This window comes from Rhinoraja longicauda, chromosome 11, assembly GCF_053455715.1.
Source record: "Rhinoraja longicauda isolate Sanriku21f chromosome 11, sRhiLon1.1, whole genome shotgun sequence".
Taxonomy (NCBI): Eukaryota; Metazoa; Chordata; class Chondrichthyes; order Rajiformes; family Arhynchobatidae; genus Rhinoraja; species Rhinoraja longicauda.
The window spans coordinates 32,417,190-32,443,408 of record NC_135963.1 but is presented as its reverse complement, the minus strand read 5'-3'; the positions used below and the strand labels follow the sequence as shown (position 1 = coordinate 32,443,408).

The following is a 26,219-nucleotide window of genomic DNA, read 5'->3' as shown; positions in this document are numbered from 1 at the left end:
CACAGGCGTCTTTGTTCCGACATCGGAACGTAGACCATTATCCTCGACCTCAAGGGATAGCCACGACGATAACCCAGAGACTACCACCTTTGAAATCTTACTTCTACCTAGCTTCCCAAACATTAGCTGCTGGACCTCATTCTCCTTTCTATCTATGCCGATTGTACAGACATAGATTACAAGATCTGGTTTGCTCACAACACTACAATCCTCCCCCTCACCCCCCACCCTCTTTTATGATGCTCTGCAGCCAGTGACATCTATGACTGGCACCAGGGAAGCACAACCAATCCTGTAGAACTAAATAGGTTCCAAGGCAAGAAAATACATCTCTATTTGTTTCAGAACACATTAAGTATGTTGACTATCAATCAGAACATAGATATGGGCAGAACTCAGGTAAATGGGACTAGTTTATATTGGGAAATCATTGTCAGCATGGATAAGTTAGGCTTAAAGGTCTGTTCCCCTGCTGTATAACTTTAAAAGCTTGGCCATGATCTTACTGAAGGGCAGTGCAGGAAAAATTAGCTGAATGGCCTACTTTTGCTTCTCATAAATTTTTATGATTATTTTTCCCCTCTGGTTTTAGTTACATGAGCATCACTTTACCTGGGCATTTTAACATCCACTGTGAAGGAGTCTGTAAAATTAAGCATAGCATCTTAGATAAATTAATCAGTAAATAGCATATGACCATTTAATTAGATATAAAGCAGTTGGTTTAACTTACTCTCGGTACTGAAATCCAGTCTTAGAGGAAAAAGAGAAAAAAAAATCAATATCCAGACATTTTGAATGTATGAAAGCAACATTCACCATTAATTTACTTATTACAAAAATGATCACACTCCAGTTCAAAGCTTTGTTGTGTTTGAAACAATTCAGTCAATTTTAAAAGGGTACAAGCAGACCTATATGCTCTATAACAATGAAGCATGGTAGATTTTAACTGCTGGGCCTTTATGCTTGGGCAGTCACAGCCAAAAAGATCATCCAGCTATCTGTTCTGCATGATTTCTGCAGCTATCTTGGGTTAGTTAATTTACAGATTATATCTTTTTTTTTAAAATGGAGAGTACACATTTCTTGTTACCTCCTACATCATTCAGAGAAGTGAGCACCCCCACCTCACTTCCCTCATCACCAATCATAATGCAAAATTATACAATATCTAATGCCCAATCCAAACACTTACCTGCATAAAACATTCACTTTACATAAGCATTTATTGCCTCCGTTGTGGAACCAATACCTCCTCTTGCAATTTATTTCTCAATACGCATTTAAATTGAATAACTCACCAATTCCCCCTGCTCTAGTGCATTAAGTACATGAAAATCATAAATAGGCACTTTTTCTTCTGCACATCTTCCCAGCAGCTACTAAAAATACACTTTTCATGGAAAGATGGTGCTTCCCGCCACAGTAAGAGGAAAGCACGACACCACCAAGGCAGAGCAGCTTGTTACAAAGATAAATAAATATATGGTATGGGAGTGCTCATGATTATCTAGAAAAGACAAAATGCTGGAGTAACTCAGTGGATCAGGCAGCATACCAAGGATAGGCACAAACTCAGCATCTGCAGTTTCTTGTTACTCATGGTTACCTTTAGGTTTTAAATGGTGGGTGTGCCATTTTTAGGGTCAACGTTACACCAGTGAACCTTAGTTTGCATGCTATTTACTTAAGTTTTCAGCAGCATTCAGCAGGGGCTACTGTTATTCAGCACCTCTCCAGCAGAGTCCAAGCAATATTTACCCAGATTTCCCATTCCCCTGCAGCATGCTTCTACATTTTTGATCTTATCAGAATAAGGCAATGCTGAAGATAGACACAAAAAGCTGGAGTAACTCAGTGGGACAGGCAGCATCTCTGGAGAGAAGGAATGGGTGACGTTTTGGGTCGAGACCCTTCTTCAGGCATTTCTCGTATGCTCAGCATGAGCAATTCATTTGAAAGTCTTACAGTGTGGAAAAAACAGAACAGAAATAGAGTTATGGAGTTGTACAGCCTTATGGCTCATGACCTGCATTGCATGCTGTGCTAAAACATGCTGGTGCCTCAGCAGATCTTGGAGTAAGTAGCCTCAAAGCTCTGAATAGAAATACTGTGGCTAAGGAGGCATACAAGGTACTTTTATTCTTTTGTTTATGCCATAGAGGCATAGGCAAAGAGGTAAATTAGAATTGAATAATATATTACATAGCACAGTTAGAACATATATCCAGCTCCACTCTACACGGAAAATTGCAAGTGAAACGACTTAAAAGGATGCTCCCTGGGCTGATTTGATGCGAGAATTCTACATTACTTTTATGCTCGTTTAAAGCTCACTTGATGATAGTAATGAGGATGGCATGTTCAGGTTGGGGTTACTTATATTGGAACCATATGTGTTGCCTACGATGTGTTGCCTAGATAATAACAGTTGAATCATATGTTACCCACAGCACTTTTAGAAAATCAGGATTAGTGCCAGTAAAATATAATTCAGTGTACAAATACTAGTCAAGACATTACTGAAATCAGTGTTCAACTGTCTAGTAACACCAGAAATTTATGATCACATCATTTTCTTCAAGTCTCAGGGAAACCGAACATATTACGTTCTACCTTTCACTTTCTTGCAACTTCATTTCTCCTGTTTTCTTGGTATTGTCTCCACGCTTCCTGAAGATTTTCCCCGAGCTTACTTTACTTGTGTCTGACTTAGAGCTTCTGTCTCTAAAAGAGTATAGGAAAATACCAGAACGTGACCCAACAGGAATATAAATTTAGTCCCTCACACCAAAAGGCTGTACACTGATGGGTGATTGGATAACGGGGGAATAAATGCAAAAAGTTTTCTGAAACAGTCTTTGAACCTGCGAAACCGAATTTGATATCCTACCACAGACTGCAACACGAGAGGTTAGCTTTGGAAAATCAGGGGTTCAGCAATACACTGGTCACTATTTACAAACATTCATTGACTAGACCACACCTACTCTGCTTATTTGAAAAACTTTACAAAAATAATACCCAATATATAGCATAAGAACTTTGTGTTTTAATTGTAATTTATCAAGCCCCTATCAAGAAAGGTAGGAATAAAATTGAAGAACACACTTCCTACTATTAAGAAATACCATTTGATAAGTGCACATGGATAAGCACCTATTGTTGACAGTGACAATGGTGAATTAATCACTTACTCTGAATCATTGAGTTCCCTTATATTGTTAACGTCCTCATACAAACTACTTTTATCACTGTCGAAGTCTGTTGTAGCTAAGGAATAAAAAAGGAACTGATTATAAAAGTGTTTTAAATGAGTTGCAATAACCCAGGCAATGCTGAGTATAATACTGGCAATTTATTTCCATGTTTGCATTTATTTCCATGTAATTGGGTCTTACAACACTCCTTATAAACAAAATAAATTCTAACCCAACTATATAATTATTTTATGAATTATATAAATTATGTAGTTTAACTAAGGTTATGAATCAAAACATGCAGAATGAAAATAAGTAGGTAAACAAAATTTAATTTAGTTTTAGAGATACAGTGCGGAAACAGGCCCTTCGGCCCACCGAGTCCACGCTGACCAACGATCCCTGCACATTAACATCATCCTACACCCACTAGGAACAATTTACAATTATAATGAAGCTAATTAACCTACAAACCTGTATGTCTTGAGTAAAATTTAATATAATTCTCTTGAAATAGGTATGTACCAAAGCACAGTGTATTGATTACTCGATTTCAATTTTGAAATGCTTCAGAATACATTATATTTCTTCTTTTGAATCTGGACTATAAATGTTTAGGAAGAAACTGCAGATGTTGGTTTACACTGAAGATAGACACAAAATGCTGGTGTATAAATGTAGAGATATTTTTATCTCCCACTCTGGGACAACCCAGATAGCTGACCATGTGAAAAGTAATGAGTTTCGAGATTACGGCTAATACTTTGACTATTATCCTTGCTTCTCATTAGTGCTCACAGCAAGACTAAGTTGAACAGAGAACTGAAGTTACTTGAATTAAAATGATGGATCATATGGGATAACAGGTATCCAAGGGATGAAGATATTTTCTGCAACTGCATTACTGGAAATCACTGTAGCCTCAAGTACATGTGGTAGAAATTTTATAATCTTGGATCATTGCCTAGTATCAGTGTATCCAAATTCCTGAGTAGCATAACTAGAGCTTCTTCAAGTTAATGTGGATAGCACAGCAGATATTGACAGTTCAAAAACTGGACGGGAAAATGTTCAGCCTCAATAGCTGTGACAGTGTCAATAGATATATATTGTATGAGTTATCTGGAAAGCTTTATTCATGGGCTACGCTGCACAGTTTTTGGTGTCAAAATTGCTCCTTTATGCAGTTATTGGTAATTTATATAGTGTTGAGTAGCATTTAGAAAAACAATTCACATCAGATCATGAGGTGATATAACAAAATATTTCTATTGTCTTGGATTTTAATTTGCCTATTTCCCAATTCAAAGCAAACTTTCATTGATTGATTCCTGTCAAATGGGCTCACATATTGGTTTCAAATGTAATAATTTAACATTTCCCCCAAATACATGATGCTCTATATAATACATAATACTTGAATTAATTTGCTTTAGTATGTTTCAAAGTTACTGATAACATTTGATGAAAATCTCTAGCCAGCACTAACATATCACCTCCCATTAATTTATTATTGTGTCCAAGATCATACAAAGTTCAATCTAATGCTTCAATTGTGCATTCTTCCCAGCCAAGACATTTATAATCGATCACATTTTTTTTTTCATTTGCAGTTCCCTGACAAACATTACACATTGGAATCTCCACAATTGTCAAATCGAAAGGGAGTTTAAAAGCTGAATGCGCAGATCATGCCTGCACACCCATCCAGTCAAATGTGTTGAAGCAATGCTTGATCATTGATTAATTGATGACTGAAATAATTGATTTTTGGGGGGGGAAAAGCATTACGAAATTATTTCACTAAAAAAAGAGTTACAATTTTTGGGACAGGTGAGATGAGCAACTTTAACGGCCTTCAAGTCTAAAATGAATTCCAAATCTCTTCAGTTGAAGTACACTTACATAAAGTAGATTCTAATGCTGAATTTACACTGTGGAAATAAAAAAGGATCATTACAAACAGTAATGTATATCTAATTCTCAATGATACATCAATGAAGGAGCATCATTAAAGCAAGAGGTCTGGGTTCAAAGCTCACTGTCGCCTGGCACTTCAGAACTGAAGAATAGAATATATTTTGCAATGCCAGGCTAGATTATGCACAAGCCCTGCAATGAGGCTTGAACTCACAACAGTTTGTTTTAATGAAGTTTAACTGTGGCATGCTTGCATGTTCAGGCACCATGACACTGAAGATTACTGCAGGAGTTTCCTTGTGTTCTGGGCTCAACCATCTCCAACTGCTTCATCAATGTCCCTTCGTCCATTCTACGCCCGATGGCTCTTCATCCACCACACGGTCAGAAGTGAGGATTTTTGCTTATAATTACTGACCGGTTGCATCAAAGCCTGGTACAACAATTCCAACATAAGGGATAACAAGAGCTGCAAAGAGTGGCAAGCTCAGCTCAGCCCATTAGCCCCACCATCAAAAGCATCTATCCGAGGTGCTGTCTCAAGGCAGCATCTTTCGCCCAGGGCATTTGGGCCATACCTTCTCACTGCTACTATTGAGCACGAGTTACAGAAGCCTAAAGTCCCACACCATCAGGCTCAGGAACAAATAGTTTCCTGCAACAATCAGGTTCTTGAAGCAACCTGCACAACCCTAATCCTACCTCTGCAACAGAAAAGTAAGGATCATCTTTTGCACCACTATGGACTTTTATTCTATTGTGTTTTTGCACCAGTTTACTTTAGTTTAGAGATACAGCCTGGAAGCAGGCACTTCGGCTCAGAGTCCATACCAAACATCAATCATGCATTCACACTAGTTCTGTTATCTCACTTTCTCATCCACTCCCTACATACTAGAGGCAATTTACAAAGACAAAGTAACCTACAATCCAGCATGTCGTTGAGATGTGTGAGAAAACCAAAGCACCTGGGGGAAACCCACACGGTCACAAGGAGAATATGCAAACTCCACATCTGAAGTTAAGATCGAACCTAGGTCTCTGGCACTGTGAGGCAGCAGCTCTACCAACTATGCCACCCTATGTCTTATTTTTGCAGTCTTTGTTTTAAATGTCTTTGATATAATTTACATATAATTTACATGTTGTGCCTGTGATGCGGCGGCAAGATTTTCACTGCACACGTACCTCACCATACTTGTGCATTTGACAATAAGTACTTGACTTGTTCAATTCCAATCAAAGCTCCCAGCATATGAAGCAGTCCATGCCTACATGCAACGAAACCTAGATAACATTCATGCTCATAAGCGGCAAGTAGAATTTACTCTTACAAAAGAGTGAGGCTGTGACCATCTCCAGGACAGTGTCCAACCACCTACCCTTGACATTCAATGGTGTCAGTACCCCAAATCTCCCACCAACAATAGGCTGGTAATCGCCCTCAGCAAAATGTATTGGCATTACTCACCAACACTATTTAGACTTTAGAAATACAGTGCAGAAACAAGCCCTTCGGCCCATCGAGTCAAGGCCGACCAGCGATCACCCCATACACAAGGACTACCCTACACACTAGGGACAATTTACAATTTTACCAAAGCCAATTAACCTACAAACTAGAGCACCCAGAGAAAACCCACACAGTCACAGGGAGAACATACAAACTCCGTACAGACAGCACCCATAATGAGGATCGAACCCAGGTCTCTGGTGCTGTGAGGCAGCAATGCTAACGCTGCACCACTGTGCCACCCACAAACTGACATGCTGACAGTACTTCCCTCACAAGTGACCACTACAATGAATAAGCACATGGGTAATAGAGTATGAGAACATAACCATTTGCAGACTGTCCTCCAAGTCACACACCATCCTGACTTGGAAATATATTGCTGGTCCTTCATCATTTGGGAGCTACCTACCCACCAGCACCATGGGAGTACCTTCATCAGAAGGTCTGCAGCAGTTCAGGTCAGTGACTCATCACCAAGGGCATACAAGGATTAGTATTAAAAGGCCTTGCAGAAATGTCAACATCCCGGAAAATGAATACATTTTTTAAAAGTTGGCACATAAAATTACCACTTCCACCTCCAAGTTCCCATCAATGACAATTTTCTGTCAAATTTTCATCATTACCGAGTCAAAGTTCTGTAACTTCCTAGCTGGTAGCAATATTGTTCCTTTACCACACAAACCGGAATTGTTCAAGGCAATCTCTCAGACATACTGATGGATGAGGAGCAGTTGTCAACAATACTCACATCCTGGAATCAATTAAAAATAAAGAGAAAGCAAAACGAGAACGCTTGGAGAAACGAACAACAAACTGAACCAGATGGAACAAAGGCTGAGAAGATACCTGTGACGATCCAGTGCCTTGACTTTTTTCATCTCCTTTCCTCCATCACGCACCTCTTTCTTAATGAGTTTATTGAATACATTAATTTGTGTTTTTTTTACAGTTCTAGGAAGATGGCAAAGCATTAAACATACATAAGGAAGCCAAAATCTACGACAAAGAATGGCATGAGATGGTCTCAGATTGTAACAATGTCCAAGTAGGCAATGCCCAATGACCAACACATCAATTTTTGACCTTAATCTTGAACAGGAGCTTGAAGCACAATTTTTGATGAACTTTCACCTTCCTATTTGACAAGCCGAGGATGACTATGACAACCCATCAGTTTTCCCCATTGAAGTAATGATGTTTTGAATTCACATCAATGTGACAGTCAGGTATTCTAACTATTCTGTCCAAGAAAGGGTTGGAAGAGACACTAGCTGGAAAATGGAAGTGGACGCAGCACAGAAATTGCACAGTTCAGGTGTGATATATCGTCAAGGCCAAGCGTAGATGATGCAACCATTTCGCTGAACACCTGCGCTCTGTCTACCAAGGCCTGATGGATCTCATGGGTTGCTAATCATTTTAACTCCCCTTCCTACACTAACCTTTCTGTCCTGGCCCTCTATCACCAGACGTAAAATGGAGCAACAGCATCTCATTTTCCACCTAAGGAGCTTACAATCCAACAGTAAGATTGAATTGCCCAATTTTAGGTGACTAACCCACTATAACCCCCCCCCCCACCCACCCCTTCTCTTCCCCCCCCCTCTCTTCCCTGTCCTCCATTTGGATGGGAGTTTCCAAACCTCTATTCTAAAATGGTCTACCAAGACAGGCTTTATTTTCTCAAAACATTATTCAAAATCCTTCTCCATGGGGTTATGGTGATGTAGTAATTATGTTGATGGACTGATAATCTGGAGGCAGGGTTTTTATACAGCAGCAGCTGCAAATATCAGATTCATTTAAGTAAATACTGAATAAAATCACATTAGTAATAGTGATAAAATTATCTGTGATAACCCACCTGGTCCATATAGCCTCAGTAATGGCAAAAGTCCTCCATTTATACCAACTGTTAGTGGTTCAGGAAGGTGGGACATCATTTTCCAAGGGCAACCTGGAAAGCTGGGCTTTCCACAAAACACACATACCATGATATATATATATATTTTTTAAATCAGCAGTCCAGGATAATTACAAGAGCGGGAATATTTTATTTAGAAATTCAGCATGGAAATGGGCCCTTCGGTCCCCCACATCCCCGAATCCATGCCGACCATCAATCACCTGTACACTAGTTCTATGTTGTCCCACTTTTACAATGTACACACTAGGGCCAATTTACAGAAGCCAATTAACCTGCAAATATGCACTTGTTTGGAATTTGGGAGGAAAGCGCTGTACTGGGAAAAAAACCCACACAGTCACAGGGAGAATGTACAAGCTCCACCAAAATAAAACCCATTGTTGGGATTGAACCTGGGTCTCTGACACTGCGAGACAGCAACTCTACTGCTGCACCACTGTGCCATCCCAATGCATCACGTGGAAACACTCTATAGTGTGAAGAATTCAAATCCGTGGAGAATTGAGTGTTGTACTTACTCAGAGGTACCAACTTCCACATCGTCATACACTTCCTCATGAAGTGATTCTAAAAGAAATTAAAGCAAGTAAGTCCAATAGGAAATGTCAGATTTTGAAACCAGTATGTGCATCCACAGAGAAAACTATTGATTTGCAAACGGTTCTACGGGCTGTATTGAAAGAATTAAATTACTAATGGCATGATATCTGCTCTCTGCAAAGATATTAAATTTGTTAACCTTTTCAATACAATATGGCATATATTAGCATATGTTTACTAAATTTCATGGAAAGATACAATCCTGATCAATTTATAGAATTTAAAAGCAAGGTCAGTTATTTCCTTTAATTACACAACTAAAAGGATATTTTGGTGAGCACATTTTCCATTTAACTTTAGCAAAAATATTTATCCCTGATAAATCGTTGGAATAGCTCAATATGTGCAAAATAAAGTATTTTGAATTTTGTTATATAGTATTCTTAATTTAGAAAGTAGATTCATTCAGCAACACAACTGAAAAATGCATGCTATGTCAAAGAATGAAGTAGTGAAAATGTGGCCAAAAGTTTAATGGGTTTAACAAAACTTGTAGGAAAACATTAGGGATTTCCAGAAGACAGAATCTCGAGGGATGGAATCATTGCCATGTTAAGGAAAATGAGGTATCGAGAGCTGTATACAAGACGTTGTAGAGGAACAAATCAAGCAATGAGACTGGAGCATTGGATATTGTTTCAGCAATAGGCAAAGGCAAGACCATAAAGAGATTTAAACATGGAGAAAATGGTTTTAACTTTTTTTCTTTGAGATTTGGGAGAAAAGGAATTTGCACAAGCAGATTTGCACAAGGTACAAACAACAACATTTTAGATTAACTGAAGATTATAAAAGCTGACGGATGGGGGGGGGTGTCAAGTTATGAACGGCAGGTCAATGTAGAATGTTTCAAGGTCAGATGGATTCACCCAGAAGCAGAAGAGGTAATTGTTATGCAGAGAAACATTAGAAAAATCAGCCTGTGTTGAATTAGTACAGTCAAAACCTTTAAATGCAAAAAATATATATAATTCAATCCTTGCACTTAAATCCTTTCTTCATTTTGTCCCCTTGGAGTCGTTGCTCCAGCCCAACAACCACTTTAAATCTCCTCCCAGCCTTTGCTACACTAAATGGCAATAGCTTCAATCCCAAATTATTTCCCCAATTTTATGCCTTCTTGCCAACAATCTCCTTAACATCTACATCTTTGACCAAGGTATGGTCATTTCTCACCTACTACAAAGGTTTTACTGGCTTATTTTGTTTGTACAAGTGCATCTCCAAATATTTCTCTCTGTTAAAATGAGCTATATTACTATGCTATGTTTATTTTGTGCATGATTGTTTAGTTTTCTGACAACAGCAAATTCAGGTCTTCGTCTTCCAAGCACTCTCTGCTGATCAATATGATGGGGAGAGGCCGGTAATATTTTAGATCAATTATCCATTTCTGAGGCCACAACTTAGAAGCTTGAAAATATCATTCTGCAGAGTATTTTGGACTCACCTTTATCAGCTAAATGGATCTGTGGACTGCTGAAATTTTTGATTGTGTTGGCCATGATTACAATAAAGAAACAAAGAGTAAACATTCATTTAATTTGCAGACTAGTAGATTTTTGCTTACACAAGAGAAATATATGATGTAATTATAATAAGCTATAATGAAGCTGCATATATTGTAAAAGTGTACAATAACTAATATCTGGAAATAACTGAAAAAGTTTAATTCAAAATTAGATAGGTGCTTCAAGTAAAAATTGCATTAACATTTTTGTCCTTTAGATTCCAAAGTTAGTTTCCATAATTTTTTTGGTAGCGTGATGTTTAAATTAAGAAATGTGTATTCTGCAAAAATGTAATAATTTCTCATGTTAACTTTATATTATTAATTTAACATACACCCGGTTACTCTGAAAGTGTTCAAAAACATCCCTGTTTTATCTAGGAAGCATCATCATTCATCACACACGATTAGTTGAGTAGGTTTCTGAACAATTCTCTCAACTATCCTGCAAGTATTTTTTGTTGAGATACAATTGCTTAACACATTGGCTGGATGCCATTTTCCAAGTGGCAACATGGCATTTCTAAGGAATGAAAGGAATTGTGGCTCTGGTCAAGAATAAGGAGGCAGCATGGGGCAGATATTGGCAGCTGGGAACAAGCGTATTCCTGGAGGAGTTTCAGGAACAGAGGAGCATGCTGAAAAAGGAAATCAGGAGGGTAAAAAGAGGACAGGAGATAGCTCCAACAGATAAAGGATAATCCCAAGCTAATTTACGTTCATTAAGGAAAATTGTGATCAGAGAGAAAATAGGGCTCCTCAGGAATCAAAGTGGTCAACTCTGTGCCATCACAGGTGACGGACAAGATCCTCAATTAGTATTTCTCCTCTATTTTTACCGTGGAGATGGACATGATGACCAGGGAACTTGGGGCAGACACTGAAAGTGTCTTGAGAGCAGTCAGTATTACGGTCGAAGATGTGCTGAAGGTCTTAATGTGTATGACTGTAGACAAATCTCCTGGGTTTGAACAGATATATCGGAGGACACAGTGGGAATCTAGAGAGGAAATTGCAGGTGTCCAGCTGAGATTTATAATTTAAAGCCTGGGAACTATAGGTCAGTGAGTCTATCATCTGTGATTGGAAGATTACTAGAGTATTCAGAGGGATAAGATGTACATGCATTTAGATGGACAAGGGCTGATTAGGGACAATCAGCATGGTTTTGTACATGGGAGATTGTGTCTCATGAATCTGATTGAGTTTTTTTGAAGATTTGAACATAAAGATTAATGAGGACAGAGCAGTAGACGTATATATGGATTTCAGCAAGGCATTTGACAAGGTTCCACATAGTAGGCTGCTCTGGAAGGTTAGATCGCATGGGATCCAAGAAAGCTTCATGAAAGAAAGCAGAAGATGATGGTAAAAGGTTGTTTTTCGGACTGGAGGCCTGTGATTAGTGGTGTGCTTCAGGGTTTGGTGCTGGGTCCATTGCTGTTTGTCATCTAAACAGTGATTTGGAAGAGAACAAAAAAGGCATGATTAGCTAGTTTGCAGATGATACTAAAGTGGGTGGTATTGTAGGTGGTGAAGATGGTTGTCAACATTTGCAGCAGGATCTTGATCAGTTGGAAGTGGGCCGAGGACTAGTTGATGGAGTTTAATACAGAGAAGTGAGAGGTATTGCAATTTAGGAAGTCAAACAAGGGCACGACCTTGACAGTGAATGGCAGGGCTCTGGCAAATATAGAAGAGTAGAGGGATATTGGAATGCAGATACATAGTTTCTTGAAAGTAGCATAGTCAAGGCGGCTTTTGGTACATTGGCCTTCAGTCAGGGTATTGAGTATAGATGTTAGGATGCAATGCTATAGTTCTACAATACATTGGTAAGGTCACATTTGGAGTCTGGTGTTCAGTTTTGGTCACCCTGCTATAGGAAAGAGGAAAGGCGTTGTTAAGCTAGAAAAGAGTGCAGAGAAGATTTACGAGGCTGTTGCCCAGACTATAGAGCCTGGGCTATAGGGAGAGGTTGAGCAGGCTGGGACTTTATTCCTTGGTGCGCAGGAGGATGAGGAGTGACCTTGGAGAGGTGTATAAGATCATGAGAGGAATAGTTAGCGTAAATGCACAAGGTAACTGAATGTGAATGAAATGAAACTGATGCAATTAATAGGTTCAGATTAACTGCACACAACGTTACCCAGTGAGTTTTCGGGTGCTATCCAATTTATCCCTGATGATTTATAATGATTCAAAGCAGAATTAATGTAACATTGTCAATAAATATTTGCATGTATTTGCATAAATAAGTTTGTATGTCCTTAAAAACTTTCAATTTATGGATCAACCAGTTTAGCCTTGAAAATTATTTATGGTGGCAAGTTATGTAGTACCTGTCGATAGGAGATGTCATCACGTTGCTTAATACATCATCGTAAATATTTGATGTCTCTTCTGTTAAAAAAAGGTGATATATAAAACAAGATAAATAAATCCAATTCCCAAGTATTATATCCATTTTGGGTTTTATATCTTAAAATTCTTATCACAAAATACTATTAATCATATTCAAGAATGAACTAACTTCCCACAGCCGTTGCAGATCAATACCTTTCAATGGTACCAAACTAGAAATTAATCTTTGAACCGATCAATAAAGCCGATTTTGCATACAAATTTCAGTTATAGATCTACACAGCAATGAAACAGGCCTTTCATGCACAAACAAGCCAGTCCCATTTGCCTGGTCCATATCCCTCCAAACTTTTCCTATCCATGTATTTGTCTAAGTGTCTTTGTCTACACTCTTGAAAACATCATACCCAGATGATCAATCCAATGATTTTCTCAATGGGTGTTTGAGTTTAGTGTTACAAAATCACTTGTAACATCAGAGCAAACAAGATCAAAGTGGATTATCCAAGCAAATGCACCAGCCAGATAGCTACAGTTAATTGTTCATGGTATTTTTGTTAATGCTATGGAAGCCAATGACAGACGGTAATTCCCCATAGTGACACGGCAGAGGTGGTCAAAACTATCGTGGTGATTTAGAACTGCTGCGGATCTATCTCCATTCATTTCAATGGAAAATAAATATTTTAGGAAGCAAAACTTGGTTAAACTTTATTTTAATAATTATTTTCAGCTTAAAGATTATGCTGCTCATGTTTTAATATGTATTGATTGTTTGCAAAATTTTCCACATTTTTAGTTTTTATCATTGTATAATATGTGAAACTATCTCACTTATTTTGCATAGAAAGTATTAATGATGTTAATCGGAAAAACAGTGGCACAGCTGGTCGAACTGCTGTCTTAGGGCCAGAAACTGGTTCGATGCTGACCTTGGATGCTGTTTGTGTGGAGTCCTCATGTTCTCCATATGACTGATTGGTTTCCTATGGGTGCTCTGGTTTAATTGACCTCTGTAAATTGCTGCTGATGTGTAGGGAGTGAATGTGAACGAGGGAAAACATGAAACTAGTGTGAATGGGTGATCGATGGACGGCGTGGTCTCCATGCACTGAAGGGCCCATTTCCATGCTGCATCTTTCAATCAATTAACAATGCTCACCATTAAAATGTAGTAAGCTGAGCATCTAGAGTTCTTAAACAAATATTAAGAAATTCCTATCCTGGTTATCATATTCCGCCTTGAGTAGCCCTACTGCAATACCTCGGTGTTAGCCTCCATTTTGAAATCCTTACAAGTCAAGCAGCTATTTTACTCACCTATTAAGTTTCCACTAAATACACTACAAAAACTTAAAACTGTGTCCTCTCATTGCTATCTTCAAAAAACAGAGGAGAGTAATTCAGGAAATATAGACAGGTGTTTTAATGCCAATGGGGAGAAGGATGTTTTTTTTCTGTTAATCGGTATACCAGTAAAATATCAGAATAGAATTAAATTAAATTGACACCGATTTCAAATGGTAAGGTACAATTTCCCCAATGTCCTTGCAGTGCCAGAGGACCAGGTTCGATCCCGACTTTGAGTGCTATCTGTACACAGTTTGTAAGTTCTCCCCATGACAGTGTGGGTTTTCCCCAGGTGCTCTGGTTTCCTCCCACACTCCAAAGACATCCAGGTTTGAAGGCTAATTATCTTCGGTAAAATTGTAAATTGTCCCGAGTGTACAGGATAGTGCTAGTGTACGGGGATCGCTGGCCGGTACAGACTCAGTGGTCTGAAGGGCCTGTTTCCGCGCTGTATCTCTAAACTAAATGAAGATGAAAACAATGCAATGCAAGTTATGTTCATGGACATTCAGTGAGCTTTGAATAAAGTGATAGAGGTCAAGACATTGGTCAGGTTTATGGGCAAGATATTAAGCAGCAGAACGGTTTAAAAAAAGCCAAATAAAATAAAACAGGCAGCAGAAGTCGAAACAAATCTCAGAGTAGGGAAAAATAGGAAGGCTGCTCCACAGGGATCCATCTATGTTGAGACCACTGATAATCACCTTACACAAAAGCAATGTAGACTCAGCAATTGCAAAGATGGTGTTGATATTTGTAGGCAATACCAACTTAAGATCGGGCGTGTGGAGCAAAAAATAGCTCTGAAATACAGGATGACAGAAAGTGGCTTGCAGTCAGTAGAAACTGGAAATTAATTCTTGAGATGGTGCAAATTGGTAGGATGAATAAAGGATAAAAATGCCACAATCTGCGATCTTAGGAAAGATGAGAAACTAAACTCAAAGGAGCAAACCGATTTAGGAATACAGATCAGTCAACTTAAAAGTAAAATACATAAATGACATGGCCACAGAGATAGCAATAATAAACACATTTCTGGGGTGGTTTGCCAGACACATAAAGATCATGGAGGTAGGCGTGTTCAACATATCTAAAAAGACATTGAATCCAAAATGCTTGCTAGGTAGAAAATGTTCCACTCAAGTCCAGAACAAGGATCATAAATGTAAAAATGGTATTATCAGCTCCAATAAGGAGCAAAGTATTTGCAAGAAAAATAACTTGCTGCAACATGCATGTGGGATGAAAACAAGGGAGCATCATGTAAAGAAACGATCAGAGACCTGCAGGATATTAAAGCAACTGTAGATTCTATTTAAGTTCTATGATATTAAATCAATTATGCTTTATGAACTAAACCTAGACACAAAAAGCAAAACAACATCCAACACAAAGCTTCATTGACTGGTGATTTCAATTGACTACTTACCAATGCTATCAAACAGTTCTGTGGAATATTCTTCCTCAGTCCTGTCAAAAATGATCTCAGTTAATGAAACGTGCAATTTGTGAACCACATCCTAAAACCTCATCACAGAGTTACTTTAAAGGTACCAAGTAGGTTTTCAGTATTGGAAATGTAAATCTACCAATGTCATGGCAATTTAACTGCCTATTTAAATGTGATGAAATGTTTACAGTTTACAAAGAGATCTTAAATTAATGTAAATCCAATATACTTGTTTATAAATGTATTATTTCAGAGAATAGGTACAATGCTTTAGAATGTTTGATGACGCTGTACACTTTACAAAATACATTATAAAATTAATAATCACACAATTCAATATACATGGGCTACAGGGCAGTCAAAAATGGCTATGGTTTCCAAGATCTGCACCTATACCCAAACCAAGTGTATAGAAAACATTCTCCATATAGTTAGGCAAGAACCAACATGACTGCAAAATAAAAGTAACAAGTCCAGAAACAACATGACTGCAAAATAAAAATGAATAATTGGTATTGTCAAATAATTACCTGTCAAGCAAAGCTGAAAATATGTCCTATATTTCAGGATGTGCATTTATTTGCTGCAGATGAGATATACTGTGTGTCTACACAAATTTTTTTTTCCAACTGAATGAATTACATAGTAGGATATTTTGCCACACAGCAGAGTACATCATTAATATGAAAGTAGAAATTTCTGTGGCATTCAGAGTTCCTTAATGCTTTGGACTTAACATGAAGCAAGTCATGTGATCAAGGTGGGGAGAGTTCCTTGGATTGAAAATCAGAATTTATAGGATTTCTCAGCACATTGTGGATTTTTGACTCCATCGCATGAAAATCCCTTTAATATGTTCCTGCCTGGAAGTCTTTTTGACTTCATATGGATTGGGAAGAATATTAGGTTCAAAACCTGCAACTGCTACTGGGACCATGGTGAGAGGTAGGGATGGTCCACCCAAGTCCCCATATCAATTCTTTGTAGGAGGAGTGGGTGCACGCATTCTCTAATGGATATTAAATCTCCACCCACCCCCCCCCCCCCCCTCCTCCCTCCTCCCCCCCCTCCCACCAAACCCCATCCCAAGATTGGCTGTCAGCTTAAGAAATATTCAAACAACAAACCTTTCCCCAAATGGAGGTTTGGTCATCGCTTGTGTCCACACCTCCATTAAAACCAGAAACAACCCCAATGCACCCCATTGAGGGTTAAGAATCATCTGTAAAATTTGGGATAGTTTAAAAAAAATTCAGGTTCTTGACAGGACACAAGGGCAATGCCTTCCAGGTCAAATATTCTTGCAAGATACATCATATAGATTGTATCCCCCAACGGAAATGACCAATGAGAATAGAAAAATAAACTATGAACATAAAAGTCAAGTAACCTTCATGTCTCCCAAATACTGAGCAATGATCAGATCTAAAAGAGTTTAACAATCGAACCTTAACAATCATTGCAGTTCGTATTGGTGTTGGTTTATTGTCACGTGTACAGAGGTACATATAAAAGCTTTTGTGTTGAACGCTACCCAATTAAGTCAGAACACGCTATATACGAGTACAACCAAGCCATAGACAAGTGCAACTGGTAGTGCAAAGAGAACAATATCAGAGTGCAGAATAGAGTTTTGCAGATTTATAATGTTATAGATAGAGAAAATACTCGCATCCACAATGAAGATAAGTTGGAAGATTATACCCAACTTATGGAAGAACCTCTCAGCATTTGCATAATCTGCCCAACAGGAGAAGAGAGAAGAGCGAATGACCAGGGTGAAAAAGGCCCTTGAATATGTTGGGTGTTTTCCCCAAGGCAACATGGTATAGATGGATCCCCATGATGGGGGGTATGGTCTGTGTGATGGACTGGGCTACATCCACAACTCTCAGCAATTTCTTACAGTCTTGGGCAGATCTGTTCGCAAACCATGCAACCCAATAGTATGATCCCTATGGTTCATCTGTAGACGTTCGTAAGACTTGTTGGAGAGTGCCAAACCTCCTTGGACTCTTGAGGAAGTGGAGTCATTGCTGTAGGAGCCATTTACGCTTAAATTAGTTACTGTCATTGTATTATGGTTATGTTTAATATTTCTAGTTTCTGTCTTTTTTGCATGCTTGTGGGTGTGATTTGATACGTAATGGGGAGCATCTACATCTGGGGAGGCTAGCATGGCCACAGAGATTGTGGGGCAGTTCAGTCTCGGAGGATGGAGAGAATAGAGTTTTTTAACCACACTCACAAGGACTACACTCACGTCAGACAAACTCATGCCAGCCTCAACCACAACCATGCCGACCACGACCACACGGTAATGACTACACGATCTTTACTGTATTGTTTGAAGAAGAAACCGTTGATAAGAACGGAAAGTTATGAATTACTCTTTTGATTTGTGCTACTTTAATAAAGACCAATTCATCAAGAAAGAGCGTTTGGAAGATTCGTTTTTGTTATCTCAGAGTGCGGTGTGTGCATAAGCTATACCTCCATTCCATCCCCGAGCAGTAATGGCTATCAAAGTTGGACTTTGAGAGAAGGTATAGAAACTGCCATTACATTTAAGTAAAAAACTGTTTTCCGAATGGAATCCAAGTAAAAAACTATTTTAACAGAAGAATCTAAGAAAGACTGTTCTACAAGTAAAATCCAACTCAACAGTGAAACTAACGAAGAGCTGAATCTCTGCCAGAGATTAGAGCTGAAATCCTGGAACAAGAATCTGCCGGTCGAAGGCAAATTGACACGGTCTACACCTGGATCATTGGAAGATTGAAGACTTCATTGACCGTGTACCATGAGTAGTCACGACTGTTTAGTCATAATTTTAAGTTAAGAAGTTTAAAAACTTAAAAGCCTGTGGGAAGATTTCTGCAGAAGTACTTTGTGATACATGAAGCTTGTTTATGCTACGAGGAGATAAGAAAACCAAACTCGCATCCTCCACGATAATTCTCAACATTGGTGCCCCCCAAGAATGTTCTCAGTCCCTTCCTATCCTCTGTAGTCATGACTGTGCTGTCAGGTACTGCTCTAACTTCAGCTGTAGCTTCAGTGTGCTTGGTCCAAGACAGATTGTTGGTGATATTTATGCCTCAGAACTTGATGCCCTCAGCCATTTTCACTTCAGCACCATTGATTGGGGCATGTATTCCACCATGCTTTCTCAAGTCGATACCAAGCTCCTTCATCTAATTGACATTGAGAGAAAGGTTGTTGTCTTGACACCATATTACTAGGCTCTCAATCTCTTTCTGGTACTCAATCTATTAATTGAGAGATTCGGCCTACTACAGTGGTGTCATCGGCAAGCTTGTAGATGGAGTTAGAGCAGTACCTGACAGCACAGTCATGGATTGCGGAGTTATGGCGACAGCACTATACTACTTTATTCAACTGTGTCCAAAGTGATTTGTATAGGGTGGACAATATTGAGAGTAATGATTCAATGGTGATTATGTCACATGAGGTGTATCAAGCTATAAACAAGCTGTCCGACAACAAAGTAAGTGGTTTAGGTCATATTACTGCTGAACATCTTAAATATGCCAGTATGAGGATAGCTCCTCTACTTGCTATTTGTTTTACTGGCTTTATGATTCATGGTTTGTTACCAGATTCAGTGTTGTCTGTTCTGTTAGTGCCAGTCATTAAGGACAAAGCTGGTAAAGTGGGCAGCCTAGATAATTACAGGCCCATAGCTTTAGCAAGTATACTATCAAAAGTCCTAGAACAAATTCTGTTGAATAGATTGAATGAGTTTGTTCAATCCACAGATAACCAGTTTGGTTTTAAAGCTAAACATGGCACCGACTTGTGCATTTATGCCTTAAAGGAAATTGTAAACAAATATAGAGGAAAAATTCATCAGTCCTTATGTGCTTTATTGATGCCTCCAAAATCTTTGATTGTGTTAATCATAGAACGTTGTTTGTTAAATTGAGTCAAAGGGGGGTGCCCAAATACATTGTGAGAATTCTGGCTTACTGGTATAACCATATAAACATACAACAATTACAGCACGGAAACAGGCCCGTTCGGCCCTACCAGTCCACGCCGACCACTCTCTCTGACCTAGTCTCATCTACCTGCTCTCAGACCATAACCCTCCAATCCCCTCTCATCCATATACCTATCCAATTTACTCTTAAATAATAAAATCGAGCCTGCCTCCACCACTTCCACCGGAAGCCCATTCCATACAGCCACCACCCTCTGAGTAAAGAAATTACCCCTCATGTTACCCCTAAACTTTTGTCCATCAATTCTAAAGTTATGTCCCCTTGTTGGAATCTTCCCCACTCTCAAGGGGAAAAGCCTACCCACGTCAACTCTGTCCGTCCCTCTTAAAATTTTAAAAACCTCTATCAAGTCCCCCCTCAACCTTCTACGCTCCAAAGAATAAAGACCCAACCTGTTTGTGTTCCCACCAAACTATGCAAGTAAAGTGCAAACTATGCAAGTAAAGTGCAAACTATGCAAGTAAAGACCCACCAGTTGTATGCGCACCAAACTATGCAAGTAAAGTGGGGCAATAAGGTGTCAGGCCCATTTGGGGTTAGCAATGGTGTTAGACAAGGGGAAATCTTGTCCCCAGTTCTCTTCAATCTCTATATTGATGATCTGTCCAAGCAATTGAAAACTTGTAATACTGGGTGCATGATTGGTAACACTTTAGTGAACCATATTATGTGTGCAGATGATCTTGTGGTCCTTAGTCCATCTAGCGCTGGTCTACAGCAACTCCTTGCTATATGTTCTGTATTTGGTGTGGAACATGATATCAAATGTAATGCCGGTAAGAGTGTTGTTATGATCTGTAGAACCAAAGAGGATAAATGTCTAAAATTTCCTGATTTTAAATTGACTGATAATAATCTTAGTGTATGTTATAAGGTAAAATATCTTGGACATTTTATTACAGAACAAATGACAGATGGTGAGGATATTTATAGGCAATGCCGCATGTATGCACAAGCTAACATTCTCTTGGGCAAGTTTGGTGCATGTACAGATGGGGTGAAGATGTCTCTGTTCAGAGCATACTGTACACTACTCTACACTGCACACTTGTGGTCAAACTATTAAAAAGCTAGCTTACAAAGTCTTCAGGATATTACTTAAGAGACCTAGATGGTGTAGTGCAAGTGAAATGCTTGTGGCTGCAGGAGTTAATACCCTACAAGCCGTGCTAAGAAATTTAATGTATAAATTTATTTGCTGAATTAATGACTCTGAAAATGAGATCATCTTGGCATTATCACTAATAGGGTTCAGAACTACATGCTACCAATCACAGTTGTGGAGACATTGGTATTGTTGTCTCGTTGTTGATCACTGATGGCTGATGCATTGTGCCTGTATGTAATTTATTGTGCTTTTGTTAGTAATTTGTTAATAACTTACTGTGCTTTTGTATATAACTTATTGTGCTTCTGTATGTTTATTATATGTAATGTCTTGGCTTTTATTTGGACCTAGAGTCTGTAATAAAATATTGATTGATTGATTAACTGACTACAGAGGATAGGAAGGGACTGAGAACATTATTGGGGGAACCAATATTGAGAATTATCATGGAAGATGCATTGTCACCCATTCTTGCTGATTGTGATCTGTGGGCCAGAAAGTGAAGGATCTAGTGGCAGAGGGGGGTGCTGACTCCTAATTGCATGAGTTTAGAGAGGAGTAGGTGGTTATGGTCAATAACTCCACCTTCAGATAATAAAAGGCACCTGACCAAGGGCCAGACAGATGGCACCTACCATGGAGCTATTGCAACGGTAGGCAAACTGCACTGGATCATAGCAGTACATAATGTACATAATGACTGGTCTCTTGAAGCACTTTATGATGGTGGATGTCGGAGACTGGTCTGTAATCATTAAAGTAGGCTACCTTACTTTCTTTGGCATCAGATTGATAGTATTGGCATTGGGTTTCCACCATTAAAATTATTTGGCTCCTATAGACAATAGACAATAGGTGCAGGAGTAGGCCATTCAGCCCTTCGAGCCAGCAACACCATTTGATGTGATCATGGCTGATCATTCTCAATCAGTACCCCGTTCCTGCCTTCTCCCCATACCCCCTGATTCCGCTATCTTTAAGAGCTCTATCTAGCTCCCTCTTGAAAGCATCCAGAGAATTAGCCTCCACTGCCTTCTGAGGCAGAGAATTCCACAGATTTACAACTCTCTGATTGAAAAGTTTTTCCTCATCTCCGTTCTAAATGGCCTACCCCTTATTCTTAAACTGTGGCCCCTGGTTCTGGACTCCCCCAACATTGGGAACATGTTTCCTGCCTCTAACATGTCCAATCCCTTAATAGTCTTATATGTTTCAATAAGATCCCCTCTCATCCTTCTAACTTCCAGTGTATACAAGCCTAGTCGCTCCAGTCTTTCAACATACGACAGTTCCGCCATTCCGGGAATTAACCTAGTGAACCTACACTGCACTCCCTCAATAGCAAGAATATCCTTCCTCAAATTTGGAGACCAAAACTGCACACATTACTCCAGGTGCGGTCTCACTAGGGCCCTGTACAACTGCAGAAGGACCTCTTTGCTCCTATACTCAACTCCTCTTGTTATGAAGGCCAACATTCCATTGGCCTTCTTCACTGCCTGATGTATCTGCATGCTTCCTTTCAGTGACTGATGCACTAGGACACCCAGATCCCATTGTACATCCCCTTTTCCTAACGACACCATTCAGATAATAATCTGCCTTCCTATTCTTACCACCAAAGTGGATAACCTCACATTTATCCATATTAAACTGCATCTGCCATGCATCCGCCCACTCACACAACCTGTCCACGTCAACTTGCAACCTCATAGCATCTTCCTCACGGTTCACACTGCATCCCAGCTTTGTGTCATCTGCAAATTTGCTAATGTTACTTTTAATCCCTTCATCCGTCATTAATGTATATTGTAAATAGCTGCGGTCCCAGCACCGAGCCTTGCGGCACCCCACTGGTTACTGCCTGCCATTCTGAAAGGGACCCATTTATCCCCACTCTTTGCTTTCTGTCTGCCGACCAATTTTCTATCCATGTCAGTACCCTACCCCCAATACCATGTGCTCTAATTTTGCCCACTAATCTCCTATGTGGGACCTTGTCAAAGCCTTTCTGAAAGTCAAGGTACACTACATCCACTGGCTCTCCCCTGTCCATTTTCCTAGTTACATCCTCAAAACATTCTAGAAGATTAGTCAAGCATGATTTGCCCTTCATAAATCCATGCTGACTCGGAACGATCCTGTTACTACTATCCAAATGCTCTGCAATTTCGCCTTTTATAATTGACTCCAGCATCTTCCCCACCACTGATGTCAGACTAACTGGTCTATAATTTCCTGTTTTCTCTCTCCCTCCTTTCTTAAAAAGTGGGATAACATTAGCTACCCTCCAATCCACAGGAACTGATCCTGAATCTATAGAACATTGGAAAATGATCACCAATGCATCCACGATTTCTAGAGCCACCTCCTTAAGTACCCTGGGATGTAGATAGTCAGGCCCTGGGGATTTATCAGCCTTCAGTCCCATCAGTCTACCCAACACCATTTCCTGCCTAATGTGAATTTCCTTCAATTCCTCCATCACCCTAGGATCTCTGGCCACTAGAACATCTGGGAGATTGTTTGTATCTTCCTTAGTGAAGACCGATCCAAAGTACCTGTTCAACTCGTCTGCCATTTCCTTGTTCCCCATAATAAATTCACCTGCTTCTGTCTTCAAGGCACCCACATTTGCCTTAACAATTTTTTTCTCTTCACGTACCTAAAGAAGCTTTTACTATCCTCCTTTATCATCATATCATATCATATATATACAGCCGGAAACAGGCCTTTTCGGCCCTCCAAGTGCGTGCCGCCCAGCGATCCCCGTACATTAACACTATCCTACACTAGGGACAATTTTTACATTTACCCAGCCAATTAACCTATATTATTGGCTAGCTTACCTTCGTACCTCATCTTTTCTCCCCATATTGCCTTTTTAGTTATCTTCTGTTACTCTTTAAAAGAGTCCCAATCCTCTGGCTTCCCGCTCTTCTTTGCTATGTTATACTTCTTCTCTTTTATTTTTATGCTGTCCTTGACTTCCCTTGTCAGCCACAGGTGCCTCTTACTCCCCTTAGAATCTTTCCTCCTCTTTGGGATGAATTGATCCTGCAACTTCTGCATTATTCCCAGGAATACCTGCCATTGCTGTTCCACCGTCTTCCCTGCTGGGGTCTCCTTCCAGTCAAATCTGGCCAGCTCCCGCCTCATGCCTCTATAATCCCCCTTTGTTATACTGTTTTACTGACACTTCCATTGACCAGAAATGTAACTGGATCAGGCACACAATTATTGAAGCAACAGATACATGTCAGACAATGGGTATCCTGTAATTAGTGACTTGCCTCCCTATTCCCCAGAGCCTTTCGACAATCTACAAGGCTCAAGTCAGGAATGTGATTAAATATTTATCTTAATCAGTGCTTTTCCATTATTCAGCTAATTAACTCCTTCCATTGTATAATGAATAAAATGAATTGCAGTTACTCAGTCTTCTTTGATAGCATCTGGAACCACTTAGCAAGGTGGACCAAAAAATTCTTAGGGTGTTTTAGAACACTTTGCCTTCTATGTTACTGTCCTGGCGCACACTATCCCTGCAGGTACATCTTCACAAGATGACTGAAGCAGCTCAATAAGGCAGCTCATCACTATCTTCCCAAGAACAATTGGAGGGAGAGCAACAGAACTTTTTGGTCTCCTTTCTAAGGGAATGTAGAAGTACATCAGATTCCTACTGACAGCACTGATCCTCTTACAGCTTTTCATTTGCCTCTCATGGCAATTAAGCGATCAAAAAGGTTATTCACTGATTAACTGTCCACGCAACTATTTAGGTGAAAAAAGTTATACTTGCATATCAGTCAGCCCAACATCGTCATATATCTCTTCAGTCATTTGCATGGATTTTGGCATTCTATTACTAACTTCCTTAATTTCAGCAATATTCATTTTCACAGCATCAATTTGGATATAGCCATCTGAAAAATAAAATTTTGAGTAAGAATCACATAGAGACAGTGAGGTTTAAATAATTCAGTGACCACGTGAAACACATATTAGAAAGTATTGCTGCTGCTCTAGGCCTTAATCAAAAATCATTTAAATATGTACCAAGTTAAAAGTGCCCATCTTGAAATAAATGAGAGCAGCAATCAGCAGTAGCAGCAGCAGCAAGCAGCAGTAGCAGCAGCAAGCAGCAGCAGTAGCAAGCAGCAGCAAGCAGCAGCAAGCAGCACCAAGCTGTGTTGCTTGGGAAGTAGTGTGTGGGGATTGTGTGGGGATAGTAAGGAGTAAGACCTGTGTGATCTCCCGGACTAGTTTCGATCGCCTAGCTTGGGGTCGGAGAGGAATTTCCCGGATTTTTTCCCAAATTGGCCTGGGTTTTTTATCCGGTTTTTCGCCTCTCCCAGGAGATCACTCAGTTCTTTTGGGTGGGCGGTTGGAGCGGTTGGAGTAGCGGCCGGGCGGTAGGTTTAGTAACCGAGCACGGGGCTTTGTTTGGAGAGTATGAGTGCCAGGGCAGTTTTTTGTTCTGGGTGTCGGATGTGGGGAATCTGGGAGTCTGATAGTCTTCCAGACATCCACATCTGCGCCAGGTGTGACGAGATGGGGCTCCTAAGGGACCGTATTAGGAACCTGGAGCGGCAGATTGATGACCTCCGTCTGATCAGGGAGAGTGAGGAGGTTATAGATAGGAGTTACAGGGAGGTGGTCACTCCTAGACCACGGGAGGTAGACAAGTGGGTCACTGTTAGGGGGGGCAAGGAGCAGAGGCAGGGACTAGGGAGTACCCCGGTGGCTGTACCCCTTGGAAATAAGTACTCCTGTTTAAGTACTGTTGGGGGGGACAGCCTACCTGGGGGCAGCGACGGTGCCCGGGCCTCTGGCAAGGAGTCCGGCCCTGTTGCTCAGAAGGGTAGGGAAAGGAAGAGGAGAGCAGTAGTAATAGGGGACTCTATAGTGAGGGGGTCAGATAGGCGTTTCTGTGGACGCAGTCGGGAGACCCGGATGGTGGTTTGCCTCCCTGGTGCCGGTGTCCGGGATGTGTCTGAGCGTGTCCAGGATATCCTGAAAGGGGAGGGAGAGGAGCCAGAGGTCGTGGTACATATAGGTACCAACAATATAGGTAGGATAAGGGAAGAGGTCCTGAAAGGAGAATTCAGGGGGCTAGGAAGAGAGTTAAAAAAAAAGGACTTCCAAAGTAATAATCTCAGGCTTACTGCCTGTGCCACGCGATAGTGAGAATAGGAATGGAGTGAGGTGGAGGATAAATACGTGGCTGAGGA

The 26,219-nt window shown here is 40.0% G+C and overlaps 1 protein-coding gene across 3 annotated transcripts in view; it reads right to left on the bottom strand.

Annotated features, from left to right (window-relative positions):
• Positions 1 to 26,219, bottom strand: part of LOC144598095 (FYN-binding protein 1) — a 54,650-nt gene that overhangs the window by 8,123 nt on the left and 20,308 nt on the right. The window contains exons 6-15 of one of the 3 annotated variants that reach the window (XM_078407979.1): positions 24,788 to 24,911; positions 15,826 to 15,866; positions 13,022 to 13,082; positions 10,620 to 10,648; positions 9,088 to 9,136; positions 7,489 to 7,593; positions 5,109 to 5,137; positions 3,201 to 3,276; positions 734 to 753; positions 613 to 643 (exon numbers count right to left, since the gene is read on the bottom strand). In XM_078407979.1, the coding sequence (XP_078264105.1) occupies positions 613 to 643; positions 734 to 753; positions 3,201 to 3,276; positions 5,109 to 5,137; positions 7,489 to 7,593; positions 9,088 to 9,136; positions 10,620 to 10,648; positions 13,022 to 13,082; positions 15,826 to 15,866; positions 24,788 to 24,911 (565 nt within the window). The remainder of the gene's footprint in view (positions 1 to 612; positions 644 to 733; positions 754 to 3,200; positions 3,277 to 5,108; positions 5,138 to 7,488; positions 7,594 to 9,087; positions 9,137 to 10,619; positions 10,649 to 13,021; positions 13,083 to 15,825; positions 15,867 to 24,787; positions 24,912 to 26,219) is intronic. The other 2 variants (XR_013547823.1, XM_078407980.1) reach the window with 2 other exon arrangements.